At 55.4% G+C, this 15,828-nt stretch overlaps 8 protein-coding genes across 8 annotated transcripts; 3 read left to right on the forward strand and 5 right to left on the reverse strand.

Moving 5' to 3' along the window:
* Window positions 1-115: 115 nt before the first annotated feature.
* LTR77_002943 (uncharacterized protein) lies at window positions 116-2,224 on the reverse strand (the record flags this gene model as incomplete). The annotated part of the gene is made up of 2 exons (XM_064800202.1): window positions 116-1,464; window positions 1,525-2,224. The coding sequence occupies 2 exons, from the start codon at window positions 2,222-2,224 to the stop codon at window positions 116-118; spliced, it is 2,049 nt and encodes a 682-aa protein (XP_064661541.1).
* Window positions 2,225-2,995: 771 nt separating this feature from the next.
* Window positions 2,996-3,949, reverse strand: LTR77_002944 (uncharacterized protein; the record flags this gene model as incomplete). The annotated part of the gene is made up of 1 exon (XM_064800203.1): window positions 2,996-3,949. The coding sequence occupies one exon, from the start codon at window positions 3,947-3,949 to the stop codon at window positions 2,996-2,998; it is 954 nt and encodes a 317-aa protein (XP_064661542.1).
* Window positions 3,950-4,200: 251 nt separating this feature from the next.
* LTR77_002945 (uncharacterized protein) lies at window positions 4,201-5,311 on the reverse strand (the record flags this gene model as incomplete). Its single annotated transcript, XM_064800204.1, has 5 exons — window positions 4,201-4,275; window positions 4,336-4,572; window positions 4,626-4,860; window positions 4,909-5,189; window positions 5,249-5,311. 5 exons carry the CDS (start codon window positions 5,309-5,311, stop codon window positions 4,201-4,203), a joined length of 891 nt encoding a protein of 296 aa, XP_064661543.1.
* A 596-nt stretch (window positions 5,312-5,907) lies between these two features.
* On the forward strand, window positions 5,908-6,975 carry LTR77_002946 (uncharacterized protein; the record flags this gene model as incomplete). The annotated part of the gene is made up of 1 exon (XM_064800205.1): window positions 5,908-6,975. One exon carries the CDS (start codon window positions 5,908-5,910, stop codon window positions 6,973-6,975), a length of 1,068 nt encoding a protein of 355 aa, XP_064661544.1.
* Window positions 6,976-7,114: 139 nt separating this feature from the next.
* Window positions 7,115-7,898, reverse strand: LTR77_002947 (uncharacterized protein; the record flags this gene model as incomplete). Its single annotated transcript, XM_064800206.1, has 4 exons — window positions 7,115-7,228; window positions 7,293-7,422; window positions 7,474-7,742; window positions 7,797-7,898. The coding sequence occupies 4 exons, from the start codon at window positions 7,896-7,898 to the stop codon at window positions 7,115-7,117; spliced, it is 615 nt and encodes a 204-aa protein (XP_064661545.1).
* A 1,664-nt stretch (window positions 7,899-9,562) lies between these two features.
* On the reverse strand, window positions 9,563-10,280 carry LTR77_002948 (uncharacterized protein; the record flags this gene model as incomplete). Its single annotated transcript, XM_064800207.1, has 3 exons — window positions 9,563-9,827; window positions 9,879-10,138; window positions 10,194-10,280. 3 exons carry the CDS (start codon window positions 10,278-10,280, stop codon window positions 9,563-9,565), a joined length of 612 nt encoding a protein of 203 aa, XP_064661546.1.
* Window positions 10,281-12,625: 2,345 nt separating this feature from the next.
* Window positions 12,626-13,392, forward strand: LTR77_002949 (uncharacterized protein; the record flags this gene model as incomplete). The annotated part of the gene is made up of 2 exons (XM_064800208.1): window positions 12,626-12,723; window positions 12,789-13,392. 2 exons carry the CDS (start codon window positions 12,626-12,628, stop codon window positions 13,390-13,392), a joined length of 702 nt encoding a protein of 233 aa, XP_064661547.1.
* A 1,199-nt stretch (window positions 13,393-14,591) lies between these two features.
* On the forward strand, window positions 14,592-15,798 carry LTR77_002950 (uncharacterized protein; the record flags this gene model as incomplete). The annotated part of the gene is made up of 2 exons (XM_064800209.1): window positions 14,592-15,060; window positions 15,107-15,798. The coding sequence occupies 2 exons, from the start codon at window positions 14,592-14,594 to the stop codon at window positions 15,796-15,798; spliced, it is 1,161 nt and encodes a 386-aa protein (XP_064661548.1).
* Window positions 15,799-15,828: the final 30 nt, after the last annotated feature.

The following is a 15,828-nucleotide window of genomic DNA, read 5'->3' on the forward strand; positions in this document are numbered from 1 at the left end:
CGAAGAAATTCATTCTGCTCTAGAAGACTGCATCGGCTCGCTAAACGCACGAAAGCACTATTAAACTGTATACAAAAACCCAGAACGCTCGCGCTCACGCTCACCCCAACCCACGCTAATTCGATTTCTTCTCCCCCTGACCCTGACTCTGCGGTGCCATAATCGCCGGCGGCATCTGCTGCGCCTCCATCTCCCACTCCCTCTCCCTTCCCTGCGCCGCCGTCGCGCGACGAACTTCGAGGCTCTTCCTTGCAATCCGCTCCTCGCCCTGTCTTTCCTGGGCCATACGACTGATAGCCTCCTGGGTAAGTTCCTGCCGCTTGATCCGCTCCAGAACATCCTTCTTGCGGGTCCTGTGATCTCCGATGCTGATCACGACACCAGCGGCGATGTTGCAGCAAATGGAGCAGGAGAGGATGGTGGCCGTGAGCGCCTCGGGTCGCACGTGGTAGTTGATGCTCCAGGTGCATGTACCGAGAGCGACTTGGAAGATGCTGTGGAAGTCCAGGAGTACGACGACGGTGATGAGCAGTCGCAGTGGGAAGGCGTGGTGAGTAGAAGTCTCGTGGGGTCGATAGAAGGTATGTGCTTTGCTAAACTTTGCTTGGTGGTACTGCAGGCGCTTCTGCTGAATTGGCTTGAGGACGGAGAACTCGGCGGTCTCCTCCTTGTCGATGGCGTCTTCGACGTCTACATCTGCCGTGCTTGATCGTCGCTCGGGCAAATCATTGTGGTCCACAAGGTCCGGAAGCCTCTTCTTCTCCCGCAAGTGCCACGTCAGCTGATGGTATCTGGCGATGAAGATCATATGGTAGGTGTCCACCGCGCGGAACGGGGCAAGACCATCACCCATTAATGCGAACAGAGCCACCAGGACGTTGTCAATGATATTGATAATGTACTGCTGTCTCTCGCCAACGTAGATCCAGCCGATTAGAAAGAAAACCCAGCCCGCTCCGAAGAGAGTGATCAGGACAGCATAGACAAAGACGAAGAGGCCCAGCGGCTTGCTGATGTACTGTTTGAAGCCTCGCATGCTCCGCCTGAAGCCTTCCCGCCGGGAGTGGAGAAGATGCCGGACGTGATCATCAAGATCTGCTTTGTCCTCTTCGCTCCAGTCCTCGAGACTTATGCCATGAGGAAGCACCGCGTATCGCGAATCGCTCAGGGCGGATGAAATTGACATTGTCCGGCTCGGGCGTGGCTGCATCTCGATGTCTCCGTGCTTCGACTCGGCGTCAGTTTGAGCGCCTTGCGGTATGTTAGGCATGCCTGATGCGGGCCGTGAAGAAGCAGCAGTGCCGGCTCGGGAGCGTCCGGTCTTTGGCGGCAGAGGACCATAGGTTGTTGACCGCTGCGAACTGAGATTGTACGTCGGGCGCCGATTGACCCAGCGACCAAGATCTGGGACGAAAAGAGAGTTCTGCACATTTGTAAGAGTACCCAGGGTCCTAACCTCTGGATCTGTCCTTGTGGTTAGCAGGGTGGACGAGGGCAACGCAGAAAGTGAAGTGGGCAGCATACCGACAAGGTCCAAGTAATCCACCATATCCGAGTTGTATTCGTCTTCGTAACGCCGTTCGTTGCGTGGCGCGGTCGAGGCCGCTGTCCGAAGCCGCCGCAACCCGCGGTTTGCTCGTGCAGCGTGGCCAGCACCAGTCACAGCGGAAGCACCAGTCTCAATACGCTCCATAGGGTCGCCATTGTCACTGTAATTCATGGACTGCGCCCCAGGTGTGACTGGCCTTCTCCCGTCGTACGCTTCGTGGAAGCTCTGGTCCGATTCCGAAGGTGTGTATCTGCCAGCAGTCATGCCCTCAGTGATCGTAGGCATCTCAGCCGTCCTCTGCCGGGTCAGATCCGTGGCTGGCGGGGCCAGATTATGGCCATACCGCTGGGGTTCCGACGTACTCCTTCGTCGGCCGGTCTGAGAGGTGTCCGCGAAGTCGTGCTCTGCGGTGGCGGGTGGTCCTGGCGGTCCCTGATGAGAGCTTGGCCGCGCAGTCGCATTATTCGACGGAAGTCTCCTTATTCGGATACTGGAAGGCTGTCTTAGACTCTCGTATGACCCCATTGGTAAGGGCCTCCTCTGCGGGCCTGGGGCGGGTGGCGGCTGCCCTTGGACGCCAGCGCCCGGAGTTTGCGCAGGCTGTGGTAAGGGGGCATTAAGGCGTTCCTGCGTGACAGAGTTGCCACGCCTTCTGTTGTAGTCAAAGTAATCCATTGTCGCTTATAGTGGCGGGCAGTTCCTCGGTGCTTGTGATGGGACCAGTTGCCCTGGGTTGCACCACCCGCAGACCTGGAGAGATAGCCAGATGTCGAGAAAGGATTTGCGCAGGTGGTAGTACTGGAGAGAAGTGGTTCCAATGATGTGTTCAAGCTTGAAAGCTCAACAGCGAAGAGGCGTGATGGCGAGCTGGGTAAGTATGTGATAAGCGCGCCGGATCATCCGGAAGTCCCTCGTCTATCCCAAGTCCCTTGAGCACGACGCCGTCCGTCAGGTCGCAGACAAACGACGTAAGTCACAGGCACGTGGATGTCGCGGCGATGGTGTCACGTCGCCGTGCAACAAGTGCTGCGGTGGGCCGATATCCAGCAGCGTTAAAGGAGGAAACACAAAAAGTTGGTCCGCGAGAAGGGTCGAAGCTTTAGCGCCCCACCCGGCCAAGCCTCCAGTCGCGCGCAAGATCCCAGATGTCGATCGGCGGAAAGGAAACAACAACGTCCGCACAGTCCAAACCACAGCAAGATGGGGAGTGGTGTATGAATACAACGGCTGGGAAAACATCTGAAACCATCCGGAGGCCTTGCGACAGAAGTTGATACTACAAATTCGAAAGCTGCTCCCAGTCTCAGATTATCCTTCCTGACTAACTCTATTGGCGGCACTATAAGCAGCTGAGTAAAATGGTGCCGAGATGCAAAGACGGCTGGGCGTTGCTGTCATCTCTTCACACTGACAGCCTGTAAGTCTAAGTCACTGACGGAGTATCTCTCACTCGACCTTCCGCTCAGCATCCCTATGCACACCCACCGCCCTCCTCTTCAACTCCTCAGCATTAACATCCTCCGCCCACCCCTTCAGTGTCAGCGTAAGCAGATCTCTTCTCCGAATCTCCTCTTCTCTCTCCAGCACTTCCTCGATGTCCCAATTCGCCCAAATAAACCTCCCATTCAGCTTCACCGCCTTCGGAGAAGCAGCCAACCACACCGCAAACCCAGCCGGCAGCTCAGGCGAGTCCGGGGCCTTACGACCAGCCTGCCGCGCCAAGTCTGTGGCCACGACGCCGGGTTGCATGTTGAAGACGTTCCAGGACGGGTTTTCATGGTGGAAGTACTCGGTGATTTTTGCGTTGGCGAGTTTGGAGCAGGCATAGGCTGCTGCCGTGGGAGCGTAGGGCAGGTGTGCTGAGCCGGACGCGAGGTTGATCACGGTACGTGGGGTGTCTGGGGAGTATTTCTGGTTCGCGCGAAGGTAGGTCTGTAGGACGGTGAGGGAACCGCGGACGTTGATGTCGAAGGCGCTCATGAAGTCGTCGATGTCGACATTTGTGAGGCTGCCGATTCCCGCGAGCCCGCCTGCGTTGTTGACTAGGACGTCCGGCACCTGGCCACCGAAGCGGTTGAACGTGGAGTCGAACGCTGTCTGGACTTGCTCTTTGATCGTGATGTCTGCAGTGACCAAGAACACATCGGTCGTTCCGCCACTGGCCCTCTCTACCAAAGCTGCCGTCTCCTCAAGCGTCGATCTCGTTCGGCCGAGAAGTGCGATTCTCCTAGCATGTGCCTGTGCAAAAGCCACAGCAATCGCTTGACCTATACCGCGACCTGCTCCGGTCACCAGAAATGTCAAGTGAGAGCAGTCGAGCGAAGGCTGCGTTGGATCAATGGCCGGGTACTGGTCATGGTGGTAGGTCGGCGTAAATGACGGATACAGTAGTTGCGCCATTTCGTTTGCTTCCCTGTCGCAAGGAGACACCAAAGACTGGACGCTACTGAGGCTCTGAGGGACACATATAGTACTGCTTTGCCGATCTACCTACTCTCGGACCTTGACGGCGTTTAGGCTTAACATTGACAGGCGTCAGGTCACCGGAAGGAAGACAGCTGTAGAATGAGAACGACGGGCCGAGGTCAGTACATCGACTGAGCTTGACGCCGAAGCGAGCAGGCCGACAAGGATTCGAGCCCATCCTCTGCTCATCTCTTGTCGTTGTCGTCAAATTTGTGCGTCCAGAACCCTCGCAAATGCTTCTTCTTCCCCGCCTCGTTGATCTATTATCCAGTCAGCCCCAACATTTTCAATCCCAAGATGATATTAAGGAAGATACATACCTGCTTGATCTCCGCCGGATTCAGCTTGAACGTCATCGCCCGCAGGTAGTCACTCAACCTCTGCTCCTTCGAACTGGTCGTAATGGGCACGATGTCCTGATCGATGCACCATCGCAACAAGATCTCGCCCGGGCTGACGGCGTACTTCTTCGCGAGACCGTTCAGGACGTCGTCGGCTGGGCCACCGGCGCCTTTGGTCACGGGGGTTAGGGGGCCGTAGGCGCATGTTGCGATGCCCTAGAAATTATCAGCACGATGCCGCATGGCTGTCAAGGGATAAGTGGGCGTACCTTCTTCTTGTGATACTCGATCAGCCCCTCATGCTGGAGGTACGGATGGAACTCGATCTGGTTGACTGCAGGCTGGACTTTGCACGTCTCCAGAATCCAATCGAGCTGTTCCGGCAGGTAGTTGCTCACGCCGATGGACTTGGCCAGACCTTGAGACTTGAGCTCCTCCATCTGCCTCCATTTTTCTTGGTGGTCATCCTTCTTTTCGCTGAAGAAAGGCGAGTGAATCAGGTACCTTGATGACGATCAGCCTCGTTCAATACACACAAACTTCAGCACCTACATATCCACATGATCCACCTGCAACTTCTTCAAACTCGTCTTCAGCGCCGAAGGAATGTCCGCAATATTCGAGATGACCTTCGTCGTCAAGAACAGCTTTTCCCGGGAGATGCCAGACTGCTTGATCGCTGTCCCGAGTTCTGCTTCGGTCTTGTAGACTTCGGCGCCGTCTTGGTGATAGTAGCCCATGTCTATCGACATCTTTGTGGCGGCGATGCATGCTTCGTCGACTTTGGACTCGTCGCCGGATTTGTACCATGCTGTGCCGGTTCCGTAGCCGATCTGTTGGAGTGTTAGCTTGGAACAAAGCAGGCTGGCGTTTAAAGTCAGAGAGGAGTCACCATGGGCATGCTATTTCCATCATTCAGTTTGAGGTTTGGAATCGGGGTGTGGATGTTTGCCATTGTCGCGGCTCGTTGCTGGGTTGTTACGACTCGAGGCTGGTATGGTCGAAGGAAAGATGTTGTCTGTTGGACGCGTCTTAAGGCACGAGCATACATTCGACAATGCAAAGTTCAAACCTTGCAGACAACTCGCGAGTCTTGACCCGGTGCTCGATGGTATGACGATGTGGTTGTGGGGCAGTTACGCCTCGTGGCGGGGGACACGGCAAGAGCAAGGATGGGATATGAGTCTATCTAACACGTTCCTTCGCACCTTTCATGCTCAAATCGTTCGCCGACAACCGGTATGAGCTCAGATGTCGCCTTGCGACATACTCGCCGACCCAGTGAGCAAAGCGAAGGACGACAAAGGCGCGAGTAATGAGGGTCTGGCCCCGGACGATCAAAACCGAGGTGGAATTCATAGCCAGATCCCGGCATCTATCACATGCATGCACTCCTCACGCGACATCATCACTTCTCTACATCCACATCGGTATCTTTTTCTAGCATTCCTTTTTCCTCACTTCCCATCCATTCGACCCTGAGAATGAACCTACAACCCTTTTAGGCCTCGTCGTACCACAGCATTTCCAGTGCGACACCAACCATCAACCATGGCCGACTCCATCGACCGCGTCTTCGGCCACGCCCTCAACACCGTCAACAAAATCCGGCCTGGCTCTGAAAAACCACCCTCCGAAGACCGCCTCGCGCTCTATGGCTTGTACAAACAATCAATGGAAGGCGACGTCGCCGCCATCGCCGACCGGCCCGCGCCAAACTCCAACGACGCATCAGCGGAAAGCGTGCGCAAGGAGCAGGAGAAATGGGATGCGTGGAAAGCGAACGAGGGCCTGACGAGGACGGAAGCGAAACGGCAGTACATTGAGAAGTTGATTGAGACGATGCATAAATACGCCTCGACGACGGCGGAAGCGAGGGAATTGGTGGAGGAGTTGGAGTTTGTATGGGATCAGGTGAAGAACAACAGTCAGCAGCCGAGTAGTGGATCGGAGCACAGTTCTCCGTTGAGACCGGTTGAAAGGAGTGGATATATTCAGAACGGCAGCTCGTCTGGCCCTGGGATGGGGAGCTCGGCGGCCGGGATGGAGGGGATGGGAAATGCGGCGGAGGGAGAACGACTGATGCGAGTGTTGAGTCCGGTCTCGCAGGCGGAGGCGGAGGAGATGCTCGAGGATGAAGGGGACGAGTTTGTTGATGCGCCGGTCTCGCAGGTGGGGGAGGGCGACATGCAGGATCTGTCCGAGGGAGCTGGGAGTGAGGGCAGAGCAGACGCTGGCGTCCAAGCTGTACCTGCGCTGAGAGCACCACAATCGAGTCGAATCGATGTTCGGTGGCGGAGAAGAATAGAGAATAACCTGATGAAGCTTACAACAGAAGTGGCGGCTTTGCGGGAACAATTAGAGTCATCACGATATCTGAGAAACAAGAGCAGGAAGACTCTGTTCAGGTGGATTCTTCGACTCAGCTGGTGGGCGGTCCAGCTGATCGTCACGGACGCTGTAGTGCTCTGGATCGTGATCCTCTACATGCGGCGAAAGGACGACAGGAGGCTTGAGGGTGCTGTGCGGGTGCTACTGGGCGATGCAGTGGCGCAGGTACAAAAGGTCGGCAGAGAAGTGAAGATGCCAGCGTTACCTAAGATTGGCAAGAAAAGTTGAAGCCAGCATGATCGTTACGCACCACCACCATCCCCTGCCATGATGCAGACCTAATCTGTTCTGTTGCCTTCCGATCAGATTACGGACACGGAATGCTCTCAACGCCACCTGTCCGCAGCAGATCACCAGCTGAACGCCCCTACGTCTGATGAAGGGTGTACTGGAAGTTGTCCGCAAGGAAGACGGTCAAGGCGCCGGCATCCAACTCGAAAGTGACACGGTCCACGCGTTCGAAGCGTGAGTTCAATGTCACCTGAATGACATGAGAAGATCGAAGAGTCAGTTGTGTCCTGCATTACGGGCGGCCAGTTGCTTACCTTCTTCATCGGTTGCACTGGAGGAGTGGCCTTGAATTCGAACTTGGACGTGGCAACACGCCTGGCTCCTCGAAACCCTCTCACGATCACGTCGCATGAGATGGGTGTGGTAGCTTCAGTGTTGAGTCCACTTGGTCGAGGTCAGCGTTGTTTGTGAGTGAGACAGCAGAAGATGACTCACTTGAGGATGCATCCGAAGAAGAAAGCATTGAGATCGAAACTGTTCGTGGTGCTGCCAGGGTACTGCGCGAGGAGGGAGCTTGGGCCCTGCAGCGTGCTGGTCACGGTGCCAAAACCTGCGGCATTGGCCTTGCTCTGAGGGGTTACTCCAGTGACCTGGCCGTTGACCACCGGGAGCGACTCAAGCACGACGTCGAAGTTCTTGAACTGCAGGCCTTGGTAAATGCCCACCGTCGATCCGAGTGTCGGGAGACCGGTGCGATCGTCGAACTGGTCTTCTTGTCAGCCAACGAGTACCTGCTTCGTGCGAGGAGCGCGGCTCACTTTGGCGGTGACATCTTTGTCCACCTGTGGGCTGGACTGGGCGGCGGCGGCGGCAGCGGCAGCTGCGCCCAGCAGACTGGTGACGAAGAGGGTGACGAGCATGTTGTCAGGTGTAAGAGTCGGAGGAAGACCTCAGAGATGCTTCGGGGCAGAAGGTTGCCAACTATAGACGTCGAAAGTGAACGGAGATGGTGAGGAAGAGAAGAAAGAAGTCAAGAGTCGAGGGAGTGAAGAAAGATATGAGGCAAGAGGGAGGTCGTGCTCGGCACACGCTCCGGGACGCCCAATGGCTCCTTCCTCAGACGTCGGCCTACCGCGACGGTGGCTTTGTGGAAGCACCAAGCGGGCGCCGAAACCGACCGGACGTTCCCACTCAACATGAAGAAAAAGGATAGGTACCGGCAGGAGCTTACACAAACCCATCGAAGGCAACACAACGTCTCGATCGCGCCACACACCACCATGTTGCCTCGCCGCCCCATCGACCATCGACTGATTGGATTGGCGCAAAGTCAGTGGCTCCTTCCTCAGTGGCGGCTTTTTGTGAAACCAAGTCGGAAGCTCCCTCCGAAGCCTCAAAGCCACGAAGACGCGTTGAATGGAAGAACACATTGAATGGAAGATATGAGCCGAATGGTACACCGATCTGAAGCACGCCAAGGTCTCGACCTTCCCGTCATCGCCATACCCTATCCACAAACCTGAAGTCCACCGACCACAGCTCTTGCTACACCGAAGTTCGTTCCGCTCAGCTTCCACCTTAGCTGATATGCAGCGTGTACTGATACGTATCACTCAAGAACGCAACCGTCAGCGCAGGCGTGGTCACAAAGTCCACACCGTCGACCCGGTGGAAGCCAGTGAGTACCGCGTGGTCGAGGTCCTGAAGCAGAGCTGCGGACGTGAAGTGAAGCGTCTTGCTGGCGATTTTCCTGCCTCCGCGGAAGCCCTTCAGTGTACAGAGCAGGAGAGCGGAGTACTGGTGATGGCGTTCGCTTCGCTGTCGAACAGCCAGCACTCGCATAATTTGTGTCTGGCCGAGCGTCACCAACAAGACGATGCATCCGTAGTACGAAGTCCAATGAGTCGGACGAGGCCATCGCCCCAGTCGCGAGCAGCTGTGTCCGATCTTGTGTGGCTTGTGGAGTGACATCAGAGCCTGCGATGGACTCCGCGGACGATGGGAAGGCTCTCGTTGGCGAGGACGTAGCCTCGAAAGTTCAAGCCATTGTACACTGCAACCGGGACGACAGCAACGTTGGAGACGGGTATGTCGTCGAACTGCATCCTGGAGTCAGCGAAACTTGCACTCGGCTCTGATTGCAAACGCTCTTACGTTGGCTGTTGTGACAGCCCGGGGTTCAAGCGGTACGGTGGAGCCGATTGTCAGGAGACATACTGCTGCCCACAATCTGTTGAATACGTGAGAGATTGCACCGGCAGGATGGAAGATCGAAGCAGCTTCAAGGACGTCGTCCAGAACCTGGTGGCCGAGGGATGGTATAAGTGCACAATCTCCTCGGCAGAAGGGAGACCGCACGGCGTATGGAAGCAATGCGAGTGTGAAGGGATTACGGGCAGCAGTGTATCAAGAGATGCATTTGTTGGTCTGCCTAGGTGATGCCACACCTATCTATTCCATCATGATAACCATGCACTGGTCTGTGGCCCCTTCCTCGCCCGACGAATGCTACAGCACCGCTTCATTCTCGCTACCGAACCCATCCTTCACCGGCCCACCCACCAGTCGTCGGCGCTCACAGCCACTACAAATTCTTCCCGTGCAGGTAGTAGTTGTAGTTGTCAGTCAACAGCGCAATCCCCGACGGCTGCACGTCGAACGTGATCTGATCAACGAGAGCGAAGCTGGTCAACTTCGCAACAACCATCTCTTGTTTGAGAGCTCCGAGCTTGGGTGTGAATTCGAAGGACTGCTGGATCTCTTCGGCCTTGGGGCCAACTTTGAAGTAGCTGCGGCCTGTGACGGTCACAGTGCAGGAAGTCGGTGTGGAGGTGATGGCGTTTGCCTCGCTAATGAAGGGTCAGCATTGTTTGTCTGCACGAATGGGTTTGTCAACTCACGGCAAGACGCAGCCGAAGTAGAACGATTTCGCGGTGAAGGCCACCGTATTCCCATCGGGGGTAATAGAAGGAGGCCCGTTGAGAACCGTCGAGCGTGGATCGAAGGCTGCGGCGTTTGGTGCGCTGTTTGGGTTGATGCCAGCTACCTGACCGCCAATGATTGGAAGCTTCTGGTTGACGACGACGAAGCCCGTGTACTTCAGTCCTTCGTAGGCTCCGAGAGGTTGCACCGCGGCTTGCGTGGCCGGAATGTCATCGAACTGTCTCTTGGTCAGCCGTTGCCAATGCTTGCTCTTGTTGTGTGGCAGTAAAAACCTCGGCTGTCTTCTCGACCTTCTTCACGAGAGCAGCAGTAGTGAGGGTGCCAGCGAGGTAGACGGTAAGAAGGAACTTGGTGAGCATTGTGGCGGTGGTGGTGCGAAGTTGCAGGGTTGTAGGCGAGTTGCGTGATGGAGGGACGGAGGTGGAAAGACATGCTCTTTCCTGCTCGGCTCGACACAATAGAGGAAGTGACGAACGCACTTTCACCGCATGCTCTGGGGAAAGAGCGGTCCGGCACTTTGAGCACTCAGCACCACCGCGACTGGTTCAGAGGTTGTGAAACAAGGGCTTTCGTGTGAAGGCGAGTAGCTATAACATCGGCACGGACATGATCGGCTGTGGAGGAAGACTAAATGCAGTGCTTGATGCGACGCATATGTCTGCACGTTCCGATGCCTATCTCATGCACAACGAAAACTAAGAAGACTCTCTGTTGGCCACGAAGACCCTCTGCCACGCAACGGATACTGGAAGCTTTCACTGTTGATGCCTACACACCGCTCGAGATGCTACCATTTTTTCAAATCTTTTCGGTGTCACCCCAATTCACCTACCAAGCAGCTTGCCACCGTTGAGCGCCAGTCAAACACTCCCTTCCTTGTACAGTTGTACATGAAGCTGTTCGCGAAGGGAGCGTACGTCTCGGACTGATTGTGAGGGTGGTGAAGGGGTTGAGGGCATCGATGACTGACGAACTCATTCGTCTTCTCTCAGGTCGCGATCACGATGACATTGGGGCTGTTGTGGGCCACAGTCTGAGCTAACAACGGTGACAGGCCACGGCAAATACCCCAGGCTACCTGGTGCTACCGACTCCCGCTGCTCCTGGAAAGATTCATGGTGGCATTGGTCTTGCCAATACTGAACATGTGGCGTCCTCTCCGTCCATAGGAACACAAAATATCTTCAATGGACGAACTCCAAGCTTATTCGATTCATTGTGTGGCTTTTCAGTACCACTACGACGACTATGCTGATTTCGGTCTCTCAACCCCCTACTGTGCGCACGCACACCCATCCAAAGTCCCACCCTGACAGACCCCAAAGCCCTCCAGCGCAGAGAAGTTACCATTGCACTCAGAGCAAGGCGTGGCGGACAAATTGGGACAGGCTGAACCACATGGACACCCAGCGCTCGGCCCATTCGTGCAAAAGCCGTTCACTCCCTGGCAGTTATTGGCATCACAGGCTGGCGATGCGTCTGGGCATATCGATAAGCAAGTACATCCATTGTACTGCCCCGCCGTGCACACCCCCAGATCGCCTCCGGGGTTGTTGAGGCCGTTACAGCCAGCGTTGTTACAAGGCCCTGGGTTTGTGCCACAGATCGACAAACAAGAACAACCCTTGACTGCCCCATTGGTGCACACACCGAAAGGACCGGAAGCATCGTTGATGCCGTTACAGTTGTTTTTGTTACACGCTTGGGGTTCGGTGCCGCAAACGCTCTTGCAGGAGCAGCCGACGATGTTGTTGCCCGCGGTGCACATCCCGAGGCCCCCATGGGCGTCGTTGAATCCCGAGCAATCATTCTTGTCGCAATCTCCAGGGGTTCCGGTGCCGCAATCGCTCCTGGTGATGAGATGGTGAGAAGCCGCTCCGTCAGCCAGGTTGTCACTGGCCGTGGCGAAGTCGACCATGACCGCTGCAAAAACTGCAAGCAATGCTCGGAGCTGCATCTTGGGACGTGGGTAGAGCTTGCTGTCCTGGATGTCGACGATATAGTACCGTAGCTGATGAGACGAAGGAAGAAGGGGAAGGTGTACGCAAACTGATGTTGGGACGATGCTTATCTGGAACGCCGCAAGTTCTGTATATATACTGGAAGGCGGTCTTCCGGCGTGACCCCGGGGCCTCGTCTTGTGAACGGCCGTTGGCCACATCCAGCCATCGGTTGACGCTCACACCGTCTCACATCACCTCCTTGAACATTCGCCGACTGAAAGGCCCCGTCTTCTCTTCGAGGCTATACATCGATAGACTTGAGTGGACCTTGTCACCTTACGCTACCGAGTGGATCAAAAGCAGAATCTGCAAGAAGGGCTTTGGTAACATAAAACGCAGAGCTGGGTCATCAGCACTTGTGCAGCTTGGGCTGCTTGGCGCTTACTCTGCAACACTTCATCCAGCTGACCACGGTACAAGAGTGGCATTGGACCTCCGCTCATTTCGACGCCTGGACCTGATACCATGTTGTGTTCACTGCGTTCGAGCAGAACATGTTCGTACAGTGCATCAGCAATTGCTGCGTATGCTCTACTCAGCTGACCGCTGCGCATTGGCAGACCCAGAATCCCCTGGATCAGGCCTCATTTCCAAGGGCTGCTCGACAGTTCGCGTCAATCAGAATGGATATAAGGATGTGTTAGCAGCTCTTGCTGTTCAATGTTCAAGCACAACTTACATTCAACTCGAAGGTCTGGAAGATGCTGTTCAGTTTCTTACATACGGCGCTCCTGCTCGCCAGTCTCGGCGGACACTATTGTGAAGCACAAGGTTTCAAGTATGACCGCATGGGTAAAAGGTCCGTCTACGATGCATTTAGTGCAGCAAAGAGTTTCCCATTACTGACCTCCCGAACACTCGCAGGTCCGTGGCCGAACCTCAGCACCATGCCCGAGACACGGCAGCTCAGAACACCACCGAAAATCTGGCCTCCCTTGCAAGCGATAGCAGACCGTTGCCGGCTCTGCCGATCGGTTTCCGCTTCCTGCCAGTGATAGCAACATCTGGCCTTCGGTTGATGAGGTCTCTTGCGCAGCGGGAGCCTGCTGAAACTCCAAATATCGCCACAGCAGGAACGACACCTGATGATCTCGGCTTCTTGTCTCTGTCCCAGCAGCTTCAAGTTCAGATCGACAATTTGGGCGACGAGGCCTTGTCGGTTACGCAGCACATTACGAATCCGGTTTTGACCACTCCCCAAAACGTCCGTATCACCATCCAGCTGGACAGCAGGCATCCCGACTGGCAACTTCTTGCTGGCGTTGTCGGAGGAGGTGACGTCACCAGAGGTAGAGACGAAATCGGCGGGCTGCTTCGGGACACTTTCGCTCGATACATTTTGCACGCTCAGCTCGGTCAGCAAGCCGTCTATCGCGTGGTGGGCCAGAGTGAACTGCTTGACAACGCTGCGATATCGAGTGGCGAGGGTCTCAATCTATTTACCGTTACGATTGTGAATTTCTTCTGAGCCAGCATATGTACCGCTGCTTTATGAGACGCCACTGCGTCGAAGGCTGGTCTGTCGAAGGAGGCACTGTATCTCGGTTAGGCATTTGAGTAGTTCGGAGATGAGCTAAATAACTCTTGGAAACTACCTGTCGGCCTTCCCAGCACGCAACATGATCCTCGGGAGGAGCTTGCGCGTCGCCTAAGCCTGGAATGTCGTCAGAACATGAGCCTCATGGGTCGGTTAGTGTCAAGGAGCGGTAAGGGTCGAAGAGGGGCAAGTATCAAGTGGTAAGCGTCGAGTCGCGAGTTTCGAGGTCACGATGCGAATGATTGTGAGTAGGGACGAAGTGGATGTGATGAGACCTGAGTGAAAATCCTTTGGAAACACTCATCGCCTCGATAATCGATGATGGTGTCTCCCTTGCTTCGGTCAAGTAGCGGCTCCAGTACCAAGCCTCCGCCACCGCCGATACAGATCAACAGATGAATGTTCGACTTCTTGGCCAGCTGTGTAGCGATGTAGCCAACAGAACCACTGGCTTCATAGATCACCGATGGCAGCACCCCGACCTCAACGATGTCGACCTTTGGTCCTGCGGCGACGATGGCTTCTTGCCAGCAGAACCCACGCGGCGGTGTTAGACGACATCTCTATCCCCGTGATTAGGGCCAGGGTTCCTCCAGCAGCGGTCGGCTCTTCCATAGCCTTGTAGTTTGACCGACGACCAAGCGTCTACAAAGTGACAGGATTGACCAATGAAGATGCATCTGCTAGACATTCTCCCGTTGGACAACAGATACTCCACCACACAGTATGATCGGCATGAGTTCCATTCGATCGATTAGTAGGAGATGGCTCTTCTCTTCGTTGTCGTCCAGATAGGCATGGCGTTGGCTGGCTTTGCACCGGTCGATCTGCGCAAAAGGCCTTGAAAACAATGCCATAGTCGGACTTATTAACAAATTTGAGTATATCATATCTCAAACGGTCGCACAAGCCCCAGGACTATACATATCTCGGCGATGCTTCTGTCGACTGCAACGTCTCGCTATCTGTAACAGTAGAGCGGGGAACGTTACAGCGGCAGCAGAGTTCGACTATCAATGCTTTCGAATGTCGCATGCAAGTTAAAAGATTGACGCAGACTTTACACCGCAGAGGGAAACGCCGCATGTTCAAGTTGAAGCGCTTGTGATCTCAATCACTACGAACTCACCATGCAGCTTCCCTCTGCTGCAGCACTGTTGTCTCTTGTGCTTTGGTCGATACTGTCCGCAACAACAAAGGCCGAAGCCACAGCAAAAGAGACCACTTCTATCTATGACCTCCTCGACAGCCCCGTTTCGTGGACAAGCCTGTCCGACAACAAGCTCTCAATCCTCGCCGGCTACCACGTCATCTACTCCTGGCCGGGAAGCATTCTTCCCCAGCGACTTCTAAACCTCGCCGAAGCCGGCAAAGTCGGCGGCGTGATTATCTTCGGCGAAAATGTCGTCGATGGCCTTCCTGCTCAAATCCAGTCGCTGCAAGACGCCTACGCCAATGGTCCGGCGTACGATGGCACGCCGCTTCTCGTTGTGACGGATCAGGAAGGTGGTGAGGTCGTGCGTCTGCCTGGGGGTCCTGAGGAGTCCGCGAAGGAGATTGGGTCGTCTGCTCATCCAGCGAGAGCCGCTGCGTCGGCTGGTATGGTGGCAACTGAAGTTTGTAAGGCGTACAATGTCAATGGTAGGTCCGACGTCGCCAGCCGCAGGTGCAATGGCAGAAGGGCTGATCATTGGCAAAGGCAACCTCGCCCCAGTCCTCGACGTCTACCGCAAAGAAGGCGACTTCGATGACCAGTTCGAGCGATCTTTCAGCAAGGATCCTGACATCGTCAAGAAGTGCGGCACTGCTTTCTTGAATTCCCAGCAAGCCAACGGTGTCCTCGCCACCACCAAGCACTTTCCAGGTCTTGGAGCTGCTGACAGTGATGAGAACACCGACCTAGGACCAGTGACACTGGACGTCCCTCTCAAGCAACTGCGAAGCATCGATGAACTGCCCTTCAAGGGCGCAATTGCGGCAGGTGTAAGCATGGTGATGCCCAGTTGGGCTGTCTACCCAGCTCTAGATCCGAAGCGACCGGCTGGGTTGAGTTCAAAATGGATTCGAGCAGAGCTGAGACAGCGACTCGGCTTCAAGGGCGTGACGATCAGCGATGCGATTGAAGCCGGCGCACTTGAAGACTCCGGCAGTAATTCAACTCGAGCGGTGACTGCGATTGAGGCTGGTATGGACATTGCACTGGCGTCGGCGCGGGATGTATCGCAAGGTAAAGAGGTCCTGGATGGATTGGTGGCGGCGATTAGAGACGGATCGATCTCGGGACAGGACTTTGCGGCTTCCACGAAGCGTATAATGGCTTTGCGAAGTAAGCTGTAGATACGTACATGGTGCCGAACTGCTCTCGGG

Source organism: Saxophila tyrrhenica (genome assembly GCF_035928015.1).
Source record: "Saxophila tyrrhenica strain CCFEE 5935 chromosome Unknown scaffold_4, whole genome shotgun sequence".
Lineage (NCBI taxonomy): Eukaryota > Fungi > Ascomycota > Dothideomycetes > Mycosphaerellales > Extremaceae > Saxophila > Saxophila tyrrhenica.